The 16,407-nt window shown below is 39.7% G+C and overlaps 1 protein-coding gene across 6 annotated transcripts in view; it reads right to left on the bottom strand.

The window, feature by feature from the left end:
* VPS50 (VPS50 subunit of EARP/GARPII complex) overlaps positions 1–16,407 on the bottom strand; it is a 195,510-nt gene that overhangs the window by 18,011 nt on the left and 161,092 nt on the right. For all 6 annotated transcript variants that reach the window (XM_037890684.2, XM_037890683.2, XM_037890685.2 and 3 more), the window contains one exon: positions 1,976–2,124. In XM_037890684.2, the coding sequence (XP_037746612.1) occupies positions 1,976–2,124 (149 nt within the window). The remainder of the gene's footprint in view (positions 1–1,975; positions 2,125–16,407) is intronic.

Below are 16,407 nucleotides of genomic sequence, written 5' to 3' on the forward strand. Positions count from 1 at the left end.
AGCTTTAAACTTTTTTTGCACTTTCATGTCAATAGTCTGTCAGGAACTCCTAACTCAGTATTTTATACTTTTCCTCCTTTCCATTCCCATGTGGATCATGGTAGATCATACATAAAGGGTCTAATCCAAGGCCAGCTGAAGTCAATGGAAAGATTTTCAATAACTTCAGTGCTTTGGATGAGACCAAAATTCTTGCTAATTATTTTAGAATTGAAAGAAATCCCCCCCTCCCCTCTCCCAACCAAGCACAAAAAAGAAACATCTATGTTATAAAAATGCAAGCACACTGATTCTTTTTTGTTGTATCTGTAGTAAAATAATTAAACCCAACATCTCTCTTTCACACTTTCTGCAAAAGGTTATAAGCACTCTACATTGTCATTAACACAGTCATGTTTCCAACAATGTTGTTGTCAAAATTCAGTTAGAAAACTGTTTAGTAGCATTTCTTAATTTTCAATGCTAAATGAAGTCAAGAAAAAAAAACCTCACAAAGAAGGAATGCTTTTCAATTTAAAAAATCTTTGCATTTTAAGCATATTTTTCCATTAAGAAACATTACTATAAAGAAAAATCCCCACTGGAACACTTTTCAGCATTTATCATATCTGATGTGATAGGATCTGGCTTTTCCTTGCTATTTTTCAAAGGAACTACTCACATTCTGAGTTAGTAGTTGGACTAGACAGTGGCCATAAAAACTAATTAAATCAAAATTGTTTTCAGGATAAAAAACATAACATTTCACTGCCGCACACAAACTGTTACATGTGGGTTATTAATCTAGATAACAACATTTTAGTCATATGTATAACTCTACATATAAAACCAGAGGGAGAGAGAGAGGGGGTGTGTGTGTGTGTGTGTGTGTCTGTCTGTCTGTCTGTCTACACACACACACACACAAACTTACTTTCAAGGATTCTCTCTACTTTTTTCACAGAAAATACTATTATTATTATTAAATATATGCCTGGATCCTGAAATAATTGTATGTCACATATATACTAGCGAACCACATTTACAGCTTCAAGGGTATATTGTCAAGTCAAAATCTTTCATAGAAGTAGGTTTTATTAGAAAAAAAGTTGATTTTCTGCTTTTTTCCCCTGATTTCCATCGCAAATATTTTTAACCAACCAACCAAAAACCTTCCCAATGTTTGCAATCTAAACAATACAGCATTTTGCTAACATGTAAGAAAATGGAACTGATTAAGAGCTGACAAAAAAAAATTAAAACGGACTAACCTACTTTCACTGACAAGGCTGAGATGAAAGCCAAAAAATAAACAAAAACACTAAAAATAGTGAAAAGTTAATTTGTTTTTAAATTTTGTTTTCATGCAAGATATTACTAAGAAAAGTAGAGGAATCATTTTTCATATTTCTCACCTGACTCTCTAAAATGTTCATAAATCACTTCAACTATAAATACATCACTTCACTGAAGTATTAAATTTGTATTATTAAATTTGTAAGTATTAAATGTGATTATCCCTTTTTAATTAGTAAAATTCTTCCACGCACTATATAAAACATCCCAAACTTAAGTGAAGCAACAATTTGAGTCTTGCATTCCATTTTACTACAATGCAGAAGACTTTAACTTAAGGTTTTATATGAACAGTACAGACTCAATCATCCCATTATTTTTTAAATCAAGACTGAATATCCTTCTAAAGTATATACTCCCTAGTTCAACCACAAATTATTTGGTTAGCAGCAGAAATCGCTGGTTGAAATTCTTCAATTTGTCTTATGCGGAAAATCAGATCATATTAGATTCCTTCAGGTGTTAACATCCATCAGTTGATGATTTACTTCTAATTTATTTGAAAACAGCAATCTATTTATTGTGTTTTATGACTAAATAATTATGGTCACTGCCTATCTTTTTGAGAGGTCCATCTTAAACACCTCATGGATTTACTTGCAGTGGCTTTAAAAAAGATGGTTTACAGTAAATAACTTACAAGGATTCCGTGGCTACCACTCTCTCTGCCAAACCATAGAGAGTATTGCCAGATGTTAAAACTACCAGATGACTGAGGTGTGGGCTTGGCACCTTCTCCTTTCTCTCTTCAGCAGCCGTGAGGGTGCCAGTGGTATCAGCAGAGACCTCCTAAAACAAAAATTTAAAAGACTGAAAAAAGTGATCAATTGTAAAATATGGAATTTCAGCATCAAACTAGAGTTGAATCAAATTTGACAACTGATTGTGTCAGGGAATGGGTGATACGATATAAAGCCTCTCCATTCTAGGTTGCCAGTGAAATCCAGTCCAGATCAATGGTGACCAAAGTTGTTACCATTAGAACATTTAGTATCCCAGATGAAATGACTCGTCTCAGTCCAGTTCCTAGTGGACTGATACGCAAGCCACAGAAACTAATGCAGTTTGCTCCAAATGTGGCAGTTTATCCATACACACTTTGACTTAACTGCATAGACAGTGAACCAGCTTCTCACCCCTAGAGACAATCTGACTTTAGACACATGAGTAGGAAAAGTGTAGGGAAGTTGACACTGCTGCTGCCAGTGCTGTCCCTGTTTGGTGGATAATAAGGGACTTCACTATTCTAGGTTGTGATTTTCACCTGTCACAAAATTTACAATCAAATGAAAATTATATTTTTAAAATAACTCTGACCTTATTCTGTAGGAATTCCCATCCTGCAGAAATCTCACTTTCATATTACTTAAGTGGAAACGCAGAGGAAAATAATTTGCTCATATAAAAAGTGGAAATAGTATTCACCAAATTTCTCATTACACAGTAGAATGCTCAGCTAGTACATGACTCAAGACAGAAAAAAAATGCATGAGGTCAAGGAAAGGAACTGGTTATGACAAACAAGTTACATAGATATCTAAATGCAAAACTGAGGGTATGGCTACACTGGGACACTCAAGAAAATTAATCCAAATTAACTTTCAAAGTGGATTCATAGCCTTAATTCATTTTATCTTAATTCACAAAGCAAATTAAACTAGATTGAATTAAGACCACTTTAATTCTAAATCAGATTGTCCACACGGGGTTTAATGTGGTTTAACTAATCTACTTTGAAACTTAATTCAGATTAATTTTCCTGAGTGTTCCTGAGTAGACAAGCCTTTAGAAAACAATGGAAAATTTTAGCTGTGCAAATAAAAGCATCCAAAGCAGAGAGATTCAGTTCTGACGTTAACCAAGATGAGCAAAATCACATCAGAACTAGCTGATCTCATAAGATTTCCATGTTTTCCCAGTCTTGCAAGATTTCTGTCATTTGGACACAAAGTTTTATGAGATTTCAATACACCAAATCTAGACCTGATCCCTGCTGTTCTTCAAACCTGAGCACCATCCTCAACCTAATCTGTTGGCTACAGGATCCATCAAAATTGTGTCGCAAGTTAGGGATAACGCAGGCAAAAAAACTGCATCTGTGGCTGACTGGCCCAACCACAAGCCACACTTTATCCTGACTGGCAGACCCCAAGGTCAAGATGGCTACCTAAACAGAGATATCTCTCAGCCCACCCAGGCCGGGACATGCAGCTTGGACCACAGTTTACACTTCACCCTCTTTTGAGGGGGTTAGAACCACCAGGGAGACTCAAGAGAGTCTCTGCCAGTAAGTCTCTTGGTCACATTTATCCACTGAATTCCACACTTCTGTGAGATTCCCTCCCTTCCATCCTGGCCCAAATTGCTGAATAAATAAGTTACCCTACAAAACTTACATATACCCTACAAAAGTTACGTACTCCCATAATGTCCTTTTACACGTGGAAACCTGAACGTGATTCTGACTGAACTCAAACCAGACATACAATGCCAACTAATTAACTTACACATGCATTTATTGTAGCCAGAACAAGGAACAGCTAACGAAATTTGCATCCAGACTTCAGTGCCATAGAGAAAATGGTAAAGTAACCCTACTAGTAACTACTGTGTTCATGAGGAATGAAATACAATGCACGTGAACATACAGATGGCACCCACTGTCCCTCAAACTATATCTCCCCTTCTCCCCCCACCCGGGATCATACAAATGTAAAACAAGCATCAGCCAGCCTACATGGCATGTGCAAAGGTGCAGCTACCATAAAAATCAACAAGGGTAATCTGTGGCAGGACTTCTTTCTATGCTACAGTTGAATAGCAGTTCAGTTTAGCAGCTGAAGCTAATAGTTTCCTGTATACTATGCTCTGCTGAATCTGTCTTGATAAATACCATGCAAGTGTTAAGTCAAGCAGCTATTTAAATTGTTTAAAAATGAACCACTGTTCATAACTGAAACTCCTCTCAAGTGATTGGCAAACCTCACACCTATAATTCTCAACCTGCTAATGCTTAACACAGGTCTTTAAAAATGTGACAACGCTCCAAAATGAGATAGAAATTAACAAAAAGATAAAGGAGCTTGAAATGATGTGGGATTTATTCCGTTAATAAAAGTTTCCCATTACCTGAGCTATGATTTCTGTGGTCAGTCAATTACTCTAATAAAACGTATCAACAGCACGTTTGTGTGGAGTGGAAATAAATTTGGGTTCAAGATGAAGATTCTTCAAAGAGCTATAGTTGCAGGTATAGTCCTAAGGACAGTATTTCTCCTCCCAAGGTGCTGGCATGCTATTTGGGGGGTGGCGGGGGGGGAGGTGGGAGGCGGGGCGCGCTATATTACACCTTTCAAAATTGGAACAAATAATACAAGTTCCAAAGCAGCAGTTCACAGCAAGAGCACTATGAAAATGCACTGGTTAAAAGCTTGTCTTCAAAAGCAAGATCAGGCCCACCAGAAACATTAGTGCAGAGGTGGGCAAACTACGGCCCTCGGGACTGTCCTGCCGGCCCCTGAGCTCCTGGCCTGGTAGGCTAGCCCCCAGCCGTCCCCTGTTATTTCCCCTCCCCCCGCAGCCTCAGCTCACTGCACCACTGGCGCAATGCTCTGGGTGGCGAGTTCTTGCTGGGGAATGTGGCCGCAGAGCCGCAGCCTGACCCGGTGCTCTGTGCTGCGTGGTGGAGTGGCTGGCTCCAGCCTGGTGCTGGTGCTCTGGGCAGCGCGGCTGTAGCACCACCAGCCACCGGTGCTCCAGACAGCGCGGTAAAGGGGCAGGAGGGGTTGGATAGAGGGCAGGGGAGCTCAGGGTGGTGGTCAGGGGGTGGGGGTGTGGATAGGGGTCAGGGTGGTCAGAGAGCGGGGAACTGGGGGGTTGAATGGGGGCAGGAGTCCCGGGGGGGCAGTCAGGAAGGAGAGAGGGGGTTGGATGGGGCGGCGGGGGGCAGTCAGAGGCAGGGGTTCCAGGGGCAGTCAGGGAGCTTGAATAAAGGAGCTTGAAATGATGTGGGATTTATTCTTTTAATAAAAGTTTCCCATTACCTGAGCTATGATTTCTGTGGTCAGTCAATTACTGTAATAAAACTTATCAACAGCACGTTTGTATGGTGTGGAAATAAATTTGGGTTCAAGATGAAGATTCTTCAAAGAGGTATAGCTGCAGGTAGAAGGGGTGTTTAGATGGGGTAGGGGTTCCAGGTGGGAAGTCAGGAATAAGAGGAGGGGTTGGATGGGGCAGCAGGGGGCAGTCAGGGGTGGGAGGTCTGGGGGCAGTCAAGGGACAGGGAACAGGGGAGGTTGGATGGGGCAGGAGTCCCGGGGGGGCCGTCAGGGGGCGAGAAGCAGGGGGGGATGGATAGGGGACGGGGGCTGGGCCATGCCTGGCTGTTTGGGGAAGCACAGCCTCCCCTAACCAGCCTTCCATATAATTTTAGAAACCTGATGTGACCCTCAGGCCAAAAAGTTTGCCAGCCCCTGCATCAGTGTCACAGATCAGGGCAACTGTACCTGTATTTTCCCCTCCATGGTCCACTAAAGGCATCTACTCTATGCTTCCAACTGTCACTTCTCTTGGGCACAGACCTGCTGGTCTTTGCCTTCAGCCCAAGGTTTTTCCAGGCTGCGCCATTCTCTGACTACACTGAGATCTCTCCAGCAAGCCAGACTATCTAACCAGGCCAGCACCTGCATTTTGCTTTCTCTTTGAAGGCTCTGAACAGCAGTAACTGCCAGCAGTCACAAGTTACAACACAGCCCTTTATAAGCAAGCACCTTTATTCTTAAGGTGAAAGCATTCCAGAGGAAACACAGAACAATAAAAGTTCCTTTATATCCATGCTAAAATCTCACCACAGGTCACCCATCAGTCTTATGGGGCCTCAGTAGACCAAAGTACTTTGAAACGTTCCCAGGAAGTATTAGGGCCTCCCAGGACAGAAGGTCTTGTCCATTTGCTGGATCAGAAAGGAGGCCCTGAGTCGTTTAAACTCAGGCTATTTACCCAAAGTCCTCTCTTTTACTGTTGGGTTCTGAAGAATCCAGTTTGACCTAATAAATGCAAACTAGGTGGTGCTACTTCTTCAGAGGTGTTACAATCTGAGTGAGTTTGCCTAACTACCCTGCATTGTTCTTAGAATTCCATTGTTCATGGAATTACATACAGTCCCTGGCCCACAATGATACATAAACTAAATACAGTAAAATCTCCCAAAGATATTGCAGGAAATTGCCATATCTGTCACAATTAATATCTCAGTTTACCAGTTACATAAGTAACCAGTGATGAAAATGGCTCAGTAGGCTGTGACCCTTGCCTCTAGAGAGAGGAGGGCTATGCGGAGGGTCACAGTGAGCCTCTGAGGCTAGCGTAATCCACCAGGAAGTGCGGGACCCCCTGAAACAAGGTTGGAGCTTTGTCACAGATGACATTGACAATTAAACATTTATATTTTGGTAGCACACAAAAGCTACAGGGAGATACTGTCCCCACCCAAAGGGTTTACAGTCTAAAAGACACCAGCAGAGACAAAGGGATAGGGATACAACACACAAGCTGTGACTGGTAAACTAAAACCTGCATGTAAGCTCTTTATTTTATTTAAAATAGGATTTCTTTGTAATGCTTTTGTTCTGAATAAATAATACTTTGCTTCATGAAGGCTGGCTCATCACTAGCTAACCCTGTCAGAGCCCTTGAGAGAGCAGAATTGCAGGTGCTGAACTAAAATCAGACCTGCTAAGGTGATCACAGTGAATTGCCGCCTAAATACCTAGTCTAGAGGCAGAGAGTGATAGGACTGTATGAGAAAGGTGACAGCTAGAGGCTTGAGATTTAAGCAGAGTGCCCTTGAAGAAACCATGAAGGAGTCAGAGGTACAATTACATCGGGAATTATGACCCAAGCAAACAAAAACAGCCACAGTTTTGTTGTTTTCTTTTTACTTGGGTTGGAAAGAGTGAAGGGGAATAGCAGGGATTGGGGAGCTATAAGAGTAAAGGTGTAAGGAAAAGGAAGGAAGAGGAACAGTCACCTGCCTATTCATGGTCAACCGGCAGGATGATTCTGCAGGCATCAGGCAGAATGACTCTTGATGAGGGATCTGAAGGATGATAAGGTACTGGCTGTACACAGTTTTTTCTGGGAGCTTTTCACATATATAAAGTAGGGCTGTCCATTAGTTGCAATTAACTCACGTGATTAACTCAAAAACAATTAATTGTGATTAATCACAGTTTTAATCGCATTGTTACACAATAGAATACCAACTGAAATGTATTAAATATTTTGAATGTTTTTCTACAGTTTCATATATATTGTATTCTGTGTTGTAATCGAAATCAAAGTGTATATTTTTGATTACAAATACTTGCACTGTAAAAATGATACACAAAAGAAATAATATTTTAAATTCACCTCATACAAGTACAGTAGTGCAATCTCTGTCATGAAAGTGCAACTTACAAATGTAGAATTTTTGTTGTCACATAACTGCACTCAAAAACAAAACAATGTAAAACTTCAGAGCCTACAAGTCCACTCAGTCCTACTTCTACAGCCAATCACCAAGACAAACTGTGACAGGATCCCCCCAGGGTGTAACCTGGGACTGTGGGAACTGCTGTGCCCCCTTAACTTTCTTTAGCCTGGGCTGTCTCTCACAATGGCTTGTTAGTGACCAGCAGCAAGCCCCTCCAGGTGCAATGATCACTCAGCACAACAGCATGTGGTGCCCCACACACCCAGCTAGATTGCATGAATGCTCCGAGAGCCACTCATTAATCACACAGAGAAAGGCACCAGCCAAATCCTCCTAGCCCCCAACACTGTACCTCAGGAATATACAGTCTTGCACTTCTCAAGATGGGCACTGCAGATTTATTAATTGGTTCACCACTTCATCAATGGAAAATTGACATACACAGCCTTTGCAAAACCTGAGGAGATTTGCCCCACACTTCATACAAACTCACTGGTAAAAATAAACGATTAAACAAGTGTATTGACTATAAAAGGCAGATTTTAAGTGATAGGCAAAAAGTCAGAGTTAGTTACCAAAAGAAATAAAATATAAGCATACAGTCTAAACTCTCAAACCCATTAGACTCGGTGACATCTAGATTAACCTGTTTTTCTCACCCCACTGGATATTGCGGTCCTTAATATACAGGTTTGGCTCAGGTTTAAGGAACAATCTCCTCTGTTGGAGTCTTGTCTTCTCAGTGTCTTAGTTGCTTGCACTATAGTTGGGAGCAGAAGAAAAGGCGAAGCATGGTTCCTGCTCTGTTCTGTTTTGTTCCCTCAATCCCATGTGCTTGGGGAACAAACAAGTCCAGGCATGTCTGGTGGGCATTACTGAATCTCTAGGCAAGGTTGAGCAATTCCCCTGGTGTGGTCTCATGCAGGTGAGTTATTGAATTGTAGCTCCCTTGCTGGACAATGGCTGTTGATGGATTGTTTGAAACCCCGCCCGGGTGTTGGTTACTTTCCTTGCTGTTGCCTCTGAGAAGCTAATATCTGGTGATTCCCCAATTTACAGCATACAACACAATTCTCATAACTTCATATGCATTAATAATATACATATATGGATAGAGAAATTACTTTCAGCAGATCATAACCTTTCCCGATACATATAAAGCATGCCTTGTAAGGTAAGATCACGATTATATAAAAATGAGGAATATGGGGGTTCCAGGATGCTCCCCCAAGGTATAGAATGTCACACAAACAAGTTTGTGTACATTTACAGGAGAAAATGCTGCCCTCTTCTTATTTACACGGTCACAAGAAAGTGAGAACAGGCATTTGCATGGCACTTTTGCAGCTGGCATTGCAAGGTATTTACATGTCAGGTATGCTAAAATGTGTATCCCCCTTCATGCTTCGGCCACCATTCCAGAGGACATGCTTCCATACTGACGACGCTTGTTAAAAAAATAATGTGTCAATTAAATTTGTGACTGAACTCCTTGGGGGAGAATTGGACATCCCCTGCTCTGTTTTACCTGAATTCTGCCACATATTTCATGTTATAGCAGTCTCGGATGATGACCCAGCACGTTGTTCTTTTAAGAACACTTTCACTGCAGATTTCATAAAATGCAAAGAAGGTATCAATGAGAGATTTCTAAAGATAGCTACAGCACTCAACCCAAGGTTTAAGAATCTGAAGTGCCTTCCAAAATCTGAGAGGGACGAGGTGTGGAGCATGCTTTCAGAAGTCTTAAAAGAGCAACACTCCGATGCGGAAACTACAGAACCCAAACCACCAAAAAATAATATCAACCTTCTGCTGGTGGCATCTGACTCAGATAATTAAAATGGAAATGCATCGGTCCACACTGCTTTGGATTGTTATCAAGCAGAACCCATCATCAGCATGGACGCATATCCCTTGGAATGGTGGCTGAAGTATGAAGGGACCAATGAATCTTTAGCACATCTGGCATGTAAATATCTTGCAATGACGGCTACAAAAGTGCCATGAGAATGCCTGTTCTCACTTTCAGGTGACATTGTAAACAAGAAGCGGGCAGCATTATCTCCTGTAAATGTTAACAAACTTTTTTGTCTGAACAATTGGCTGAACAAGCAGTAGGACTGAGTGGACTTGCAGGGTCAAAAAATTGACATTGTTTTATTTTTGAATACAGATTTTTTTGCACATAATTCTACATTTGTAAGTTCAACTTTCATGCTAAAGAGATGGCACTACACTACAAACATTTCTTTTGTTTTTTTACAGTGCAAATACTTGTAATCAAAATGAATATAAAGTGAGCACTGTACACTTTGCATTCTGTGTTGTAATTGAAATCAATATATTGGAAAAAATCCAGAAATATTGAAATAAATGGTATTCTATTATTAACAATGGGATTAATTGCTCAATTAATTGCTATTTTTAAATCATGTGATTAATTACGATTAATTTTTTTAATGGTTTGACACTCCTAATATTAAGTGACAGTATGAGAAAAAGAACGAGGGCATTTTGAAAGAGGAGATGACTGGCTGGCAGGAACTATTGGGAACACTGGTGCAGTAAAGGTGGTGGCCAAAGGCATGAGAACTTAGTAACACAGTGAGGTAGGGCAGGGCTAAGTTGTGAAGGGCCCTGAAGTCAAGGTGATAGAAAGGTGAACGGGGAGCAAATCAGGAGGAATATTTTGGCAGCAGCTCTTTACTGGACTTCTTGGGGCAACATTGCAATAGTAATGGCCAGGGAAGATAAAAGTCGAGTGGGTTAAATGCAAGACCAGGCACTGGATGAGAATTTTGGTGCTGTGGGCAGAGCAGAAAGATCGGTCTTTGAGACGTTGTGTAGGAAGAAGCAGCAAGATTCAGTTACACACACCTTGTCTACAAGATAAACTGCTAGAGTAGGACAATTGCGGCTGCACCACTGTAGCACTTCAGTGAAGATGCTACCTATATCAGTGGGAGGGGTTCTCCCATTGGCGTAGATAATCCACCTCCCGGAGAGGCAGTAGCTAGATCAACGGGAGGATTCTCCCACTGACATAGTACTGTTTACATCAGGGGGTAAGTCCATTTAACTGTGTCACTCGGGGCATGGATTTTTCACACCCCTGAGTGATGCAGTTATACTGACCTAATTTCCTAGTGTAGACCATGCCCCAGATTATGCGCCTGAGTGACTGGGAGGATAGTGGTGTTGTCCAAGGTGATAGAAGTGATTTGAAGGGTAGAAGAGAGATCAGAAGCTCTGTTTTGGCCAGGCTTAATTCAAGTTGATGCCTGGACACGCATGAGATGTCAGACACACAAGCAGAGTTGCAGATTGTGACAGAAGGAGCCACATCTAGAGTGGCGAAATAGACCTATAAATAATAAGTGTAAAGATAACAGATCACCTGATGATACGATGTAGAGGGAGAAAAGAAGGGACAAAAGATGGAGCCAGGTGGGATCCCTGCTGAAAGTTGGAGATGAGACGAAGACCATGCACCGAGCAAAAAACTGAAGATACAGCGAGTCATAGGAGAACTAGTAAAAGACAAAATCATGAAAGCTGAGGGAACATAAGATTTTGAAAGGAAGGAGCTTGGTCAATAGTAGTAGACCATCTCTCAGGAAGGGTGAGAATGGCTTATAAAAATTAACTGCACCGGCACATTATTTGAAAATGTAGCTATTTCTTTGAATTATACTCTTTACCTTCTGAATACAAACACTTTGCAACTATAAGGGCTAGAAAGTAAAACAAGAGAACCAAACAAACAATGCTTTCATTCTATGGAATATAAATTTGTCATGTAGGTTAGATAAATACCACACCCGGCGAGGAATTTTGGCACGAGTGTAGTAAACTCTTTGAGGCAGGGATCTTGATTATCTACTCAAGAGATGTCAAGCATCTCTTCACAGGCAGTACAAATTAATGAAAAATATGCCTATTCAATCCTCTAGGTACAATCTAATCCTTTAAAAATACACTTTCACCCAACGTTAACATTTAAATACAGCGAAACATCAATATAAAATCCCTCTCTGCCTTCCTCCTTCCCAATTCACACCGCCTTTCAGAGAATGCTTAAATATATACATACAGTATCCTTGCAATGTTTCCTGACAGTCAAAAATATCTGTTCTACCCTCAGAAGTAACATCAATGACCAACTAAAAAAAATCAGCTGTGAAGATTTAAAGAAACTCTACTTCTCTGGAAAATTGCCCAACATTGTGATGAGCTTCATCATACCACCAAATATTTACACAAAGACGACTGAAAGAACAGAGAGAGCCTATAAGTATGCACGGACTATTTTTGCTCCCTTCAAATATCCAAGGTCATAAAATGTGAGGACAAATGTAATAAAGATTGAGTGTTCCATCTTAGGTAATTCCAAGGTGTCTGCACCTTGGCATGCAAGTGCTATATAAAATAAAGTAGCATGGAGTATCAGAGTCTATTTAAAATAGCTATTCTCTCCTCCTTTCCCCATGAGTTAAGAGTATGTGAATGTAAGAGAATAGAAGACGTTAAGTGGTACAAGTGCCACTTCTAGGGGAACACACCCTCAAAACAATGCATCATATATTTGGACCCGACAAAGTCAAATTTGGGTTCCGCAGTCAAACTCTGGTTTATGTGCAGTATCGCACATGATGATCAGTATGGATTGGTATAGAACAGATATTCCCCTCAAGCACCTTTGAAGCCTTCCTGGATATAATTTTCTATGCCAGACTCATGAACAATGCACTTGATCTAACAGTACAGCTTATTTTTAAATACTAGCAATATGTGCCCACTGCCTATCACCTTCCATATTGAACATTAACTCAGGCCCTTGCCATTACAGTAGAATTACAGTACAGAAGTTCTACTGTAACCTCAGAAAAAGAAAAGGAGGACTTGTGGCACCTTAGAGACTAACAAATTTATTTGAGCATAAGCTTTCGTGAGCTACAGCTCACTTCATCGGATGCAAATAAATCTGTTAGTTTCTAAGGTGCCACAAGTACTCCTTTTCTTTTTGCGAATACAGACTAACACGGCTGCTACTCTGAAACCTGTAACCTCAGAGTTACAAACACCTCAGGAACAGAGGTTGTTCGTAACTCTGAACAAAACACTATGGTTCTTTCAAAAATTTACAACTGAACACTGACTTAATACAGCTTTGAAACTTTACTATGCAGAAAAAAATGCTGCTTTCCCTTTATTTTTTTAGTTGTTTATGTTTAACTCAGTACTGTACTGTATTTTGCCTTTTGGGGCGGGGGTGTCTCTGCTGCTGTCTGATTGTGTACTTTTTGTTCCAAATGATGTGTGTGGTTGACTGGCCAGTTGACTCTGGTATTCATAACTCTGAGATTCTACTGTGTATGTTATGACTTCAACTAATAGTTTATACAAATATGAGTTACAGACAAATAAAAATCATGCTAATCTTGTCAGATTCCAATTTCCAGACCACCAGAATGTTCTCTTGCTACTTTCTTGCACAGAAAAATGATTAGTTCCTTCGATGATCCAAATGCATATCTGTTTATATCATATTTCCTAATAGAAGCATATAAACAAGAAGCCACTTTATTTATTTAATCTGAGAAAACTAGTAACTCAAGCAAATGAAGGAGCTGTAGGGATAGAATTAAATTAAATTTTATTCCAGTAATATGAAAATCAAATTTCGCCTCTCTTTAATCTGAAACAAGTGCCACAGGGATAAATTGGGAATGTATTATCTAAACAGCCAACATAAGACTTTTCCTAATTAACTATTTTTATTCTTATTTTAAAATTAGGATTATACCAAATGTTATCCTTTCCTCTGTGTGACAAATGTTTCATTTGCATTTTTCACTAGGTTAAGAGTCATTCACATGTAGTTGTGTTATTAATTATTCTACACTACCTAAAAGCTTGCTAGGTGCTTCACAATGCAGATAAAAATTACATGGTGCCTGCCCTAATGAGTATAATACTTAGCATTGTAAACTCTCCAGAGGGACAATATTTTAGTTCTATATTGTGCAGTGCCTACCACAATGGGCTCCTGGTCAATGACTAGAGCTTCTAGGCACTATGGGAATACAAATAATAAATAATAATTTCAGACATTAAATTTTAAGGGACATAATCTACATCCTACATTACAGGATTAATGTACACATCAAATGTTATGATCTGTTCCTTTCTAACCACTCCCTTGTCACTCTTTCCTATAAATGAAATCTACTTCCGTCTCTCCCCAGCCCTAGATTTGCACCATATGCAGGGGGAATCGCCAGAATGCCAACAAATCAAGGAGATCACCCAACATACCAGGAGATGCACATATACATCTTACTTCCTGATCCTGCAAGCATGTATGCACTTTTAATTTCGGTATGTGAGTTGTCCCATTGAAGTCAATGGAATGATTCACATGCCTAAAGTTAAGCATGTGAATAAGAGTTTACAGGACTGGGGCCATAGCTATTAGCAGGTTATAACAGGAATGAGCAGCAAGCTCCAATTGTCAGCAAGTGCCAGAAAGTACCTAGAGAAAAATACAAAGAGCCAGATTCTCCTCTTTCTTACACCTATTGAAAATTAGGAATCCAATTTTGAGTATCTCTCCTCCTCTGCCCTTTTAAAAAACATGCCAAAATGTTCAGAAATTGACAATAGGCACGTACGGTTCCTTGGGGTGTCCCTATTTAACAATCGTTAGCTGAGGGCTTTGTAATGTAGATGTAGGCTTTGACACAGTAGTTAAATAAAATGACTATTAAAACACTTTGTTTTTCTATTGAATGTTCCTGCAAAAACATTTCAAGTACTGTGTTTTATTTTATCTTTTTTTAATGAGATATGACTTTGTCATGCCCTCAAATACATCTTATCCAGGCTCCCTAAATGTCAATGGGTATTTAGCTTGTTTAAATATCCTACATGCAATTATACACCATTAATGATGTTGAAATTTTGATTTCAAAGCTTCAAAGCAAGATGAAAGATAAAAGGGACAGTTGAATATTACTAAATTAAAGCAGAGTTGCAATATAAAAATAAATAATAATAAATAATCCCAGGGATGAGATTTTGAAAGCTCCCTACGTATTTGGACCCCAGCTTTCCATTAAAATTAATGGGAACTGGACCTCCAAATCCCATAGGTATGAAACGGACAACTTTAGACAGTGGCTGATTCCACTGTGCATGCTCAGGCAGCCTGTTGACATTCAACCCAAAGAGGACGTGACAATGTTGAACGGCAGCAGACCAGCTATGAATTTTTCATCACCTAATGGAGTTAAACATTAAATGGGAACAATAATAAAAGCACATTTCCCATTCTGAACAGTGAAAGACTTTCACTGGCAGGACAACAAATTTTTAGCCATTCTCCGTCTCCTTCCAAAACATACGGCAAACTATCAACCAGGGGCATATACCAAACTAGGAAAAAAATCAGAGCAGTCACCAGTAAGAGTTGGTGGCAGCACTCTGAGGCCACCCAAAAATTTGTTGAGAACCCCTGAAGCACGCTTTTAACAAAATAGCTTAAAATTGACCAATTTAAACCACCACCACTAGCCTACATTTAAATAGCCAATACTTCAATTCATATTATTGCAAATAATCTTTTTTTCAGACAGCATATTATTAACACCTCTACTACCTAGTTATCTTTGATAATACCTTGAAGCATAACTGTGCTCATATAGATGGGTCACTCCAATTGACCTTGGCAGGAACTGACCCTTGTCTCTGGAAGCAGAATTGTGCTCTTGGTATTTACTATATTGTTTATCAGATTAAATGTCCTAGTAAATATATGTGAAATTCTGTCAAAACCTAAATCAAGTTATATCCAGAATATCAACTTTTTAATTATATATATTTTACACACACACACACACACACACACACACAGAGTCTTCAGAAACTTTTGTTACTAGCAATTTTATACATTAACTCACTTGGCATAAAGTGAAAGATCTGGGCAGTGTTCATAAATATCTCTGCAAACCAGGGGATAAATATAAAAAAATTAAGCACCTAAGGTCTTTCTGAAAAATAAGCAGATGCATATTGCACACACAAAATTACAAAGTACTTGGGAACGCAAACAACACTCTGCACACGTAATTAAGCACTCTGCTTTGCAGACCTGTGCTTTATTCATGCATATTTTGCTGCTGCAGTTTTAGGAACAAGAGACTGATTTTCAGTGGGGCCACTATCTAGTTTCCACTTGTACATGTGAAACTTTGTGAGCATGGACATCTGCACTCTTCTAATACAAGCACCCAGCTTAGAATTTTTGTGCATGGGTAACCAGAGTCTAAAAATCAGGCATTTCAGTTTTTGATCATTTAGAGCCCAAACTGAGATAATCAACTGACAACCAATGAATTTATTCAAATTAACAAGTTAGAAAGGCTCAGGATCCTATTCCAATTCCCTGGGCCATCTAGTCATTCAAAGAAAATATTTTGGGTTATATCTAAATGAACAAACTGAAGAAGCAGTATAGTTATGAGACTTCTATCACATATACAAAGCTAATGCTAAACCTTCCTTTTGTATATGGGGTTAGGGTTACCAAA

This window comes from Chelonia mydas, chromosome 2 (genome assembly GCF_015237465.2).
Source record: "Chelonia mydas isolate rCheMyd1 chromosome 2, rCheMyd1.pri.v2, whole genome shotgun sequence".
NCBI classification, from domain to species: domain Eukaryota; kingdom Metazoa; phylum Chordata; order Testudines; family Cheloniidae; genus Chelonia; species Chelonia mydas.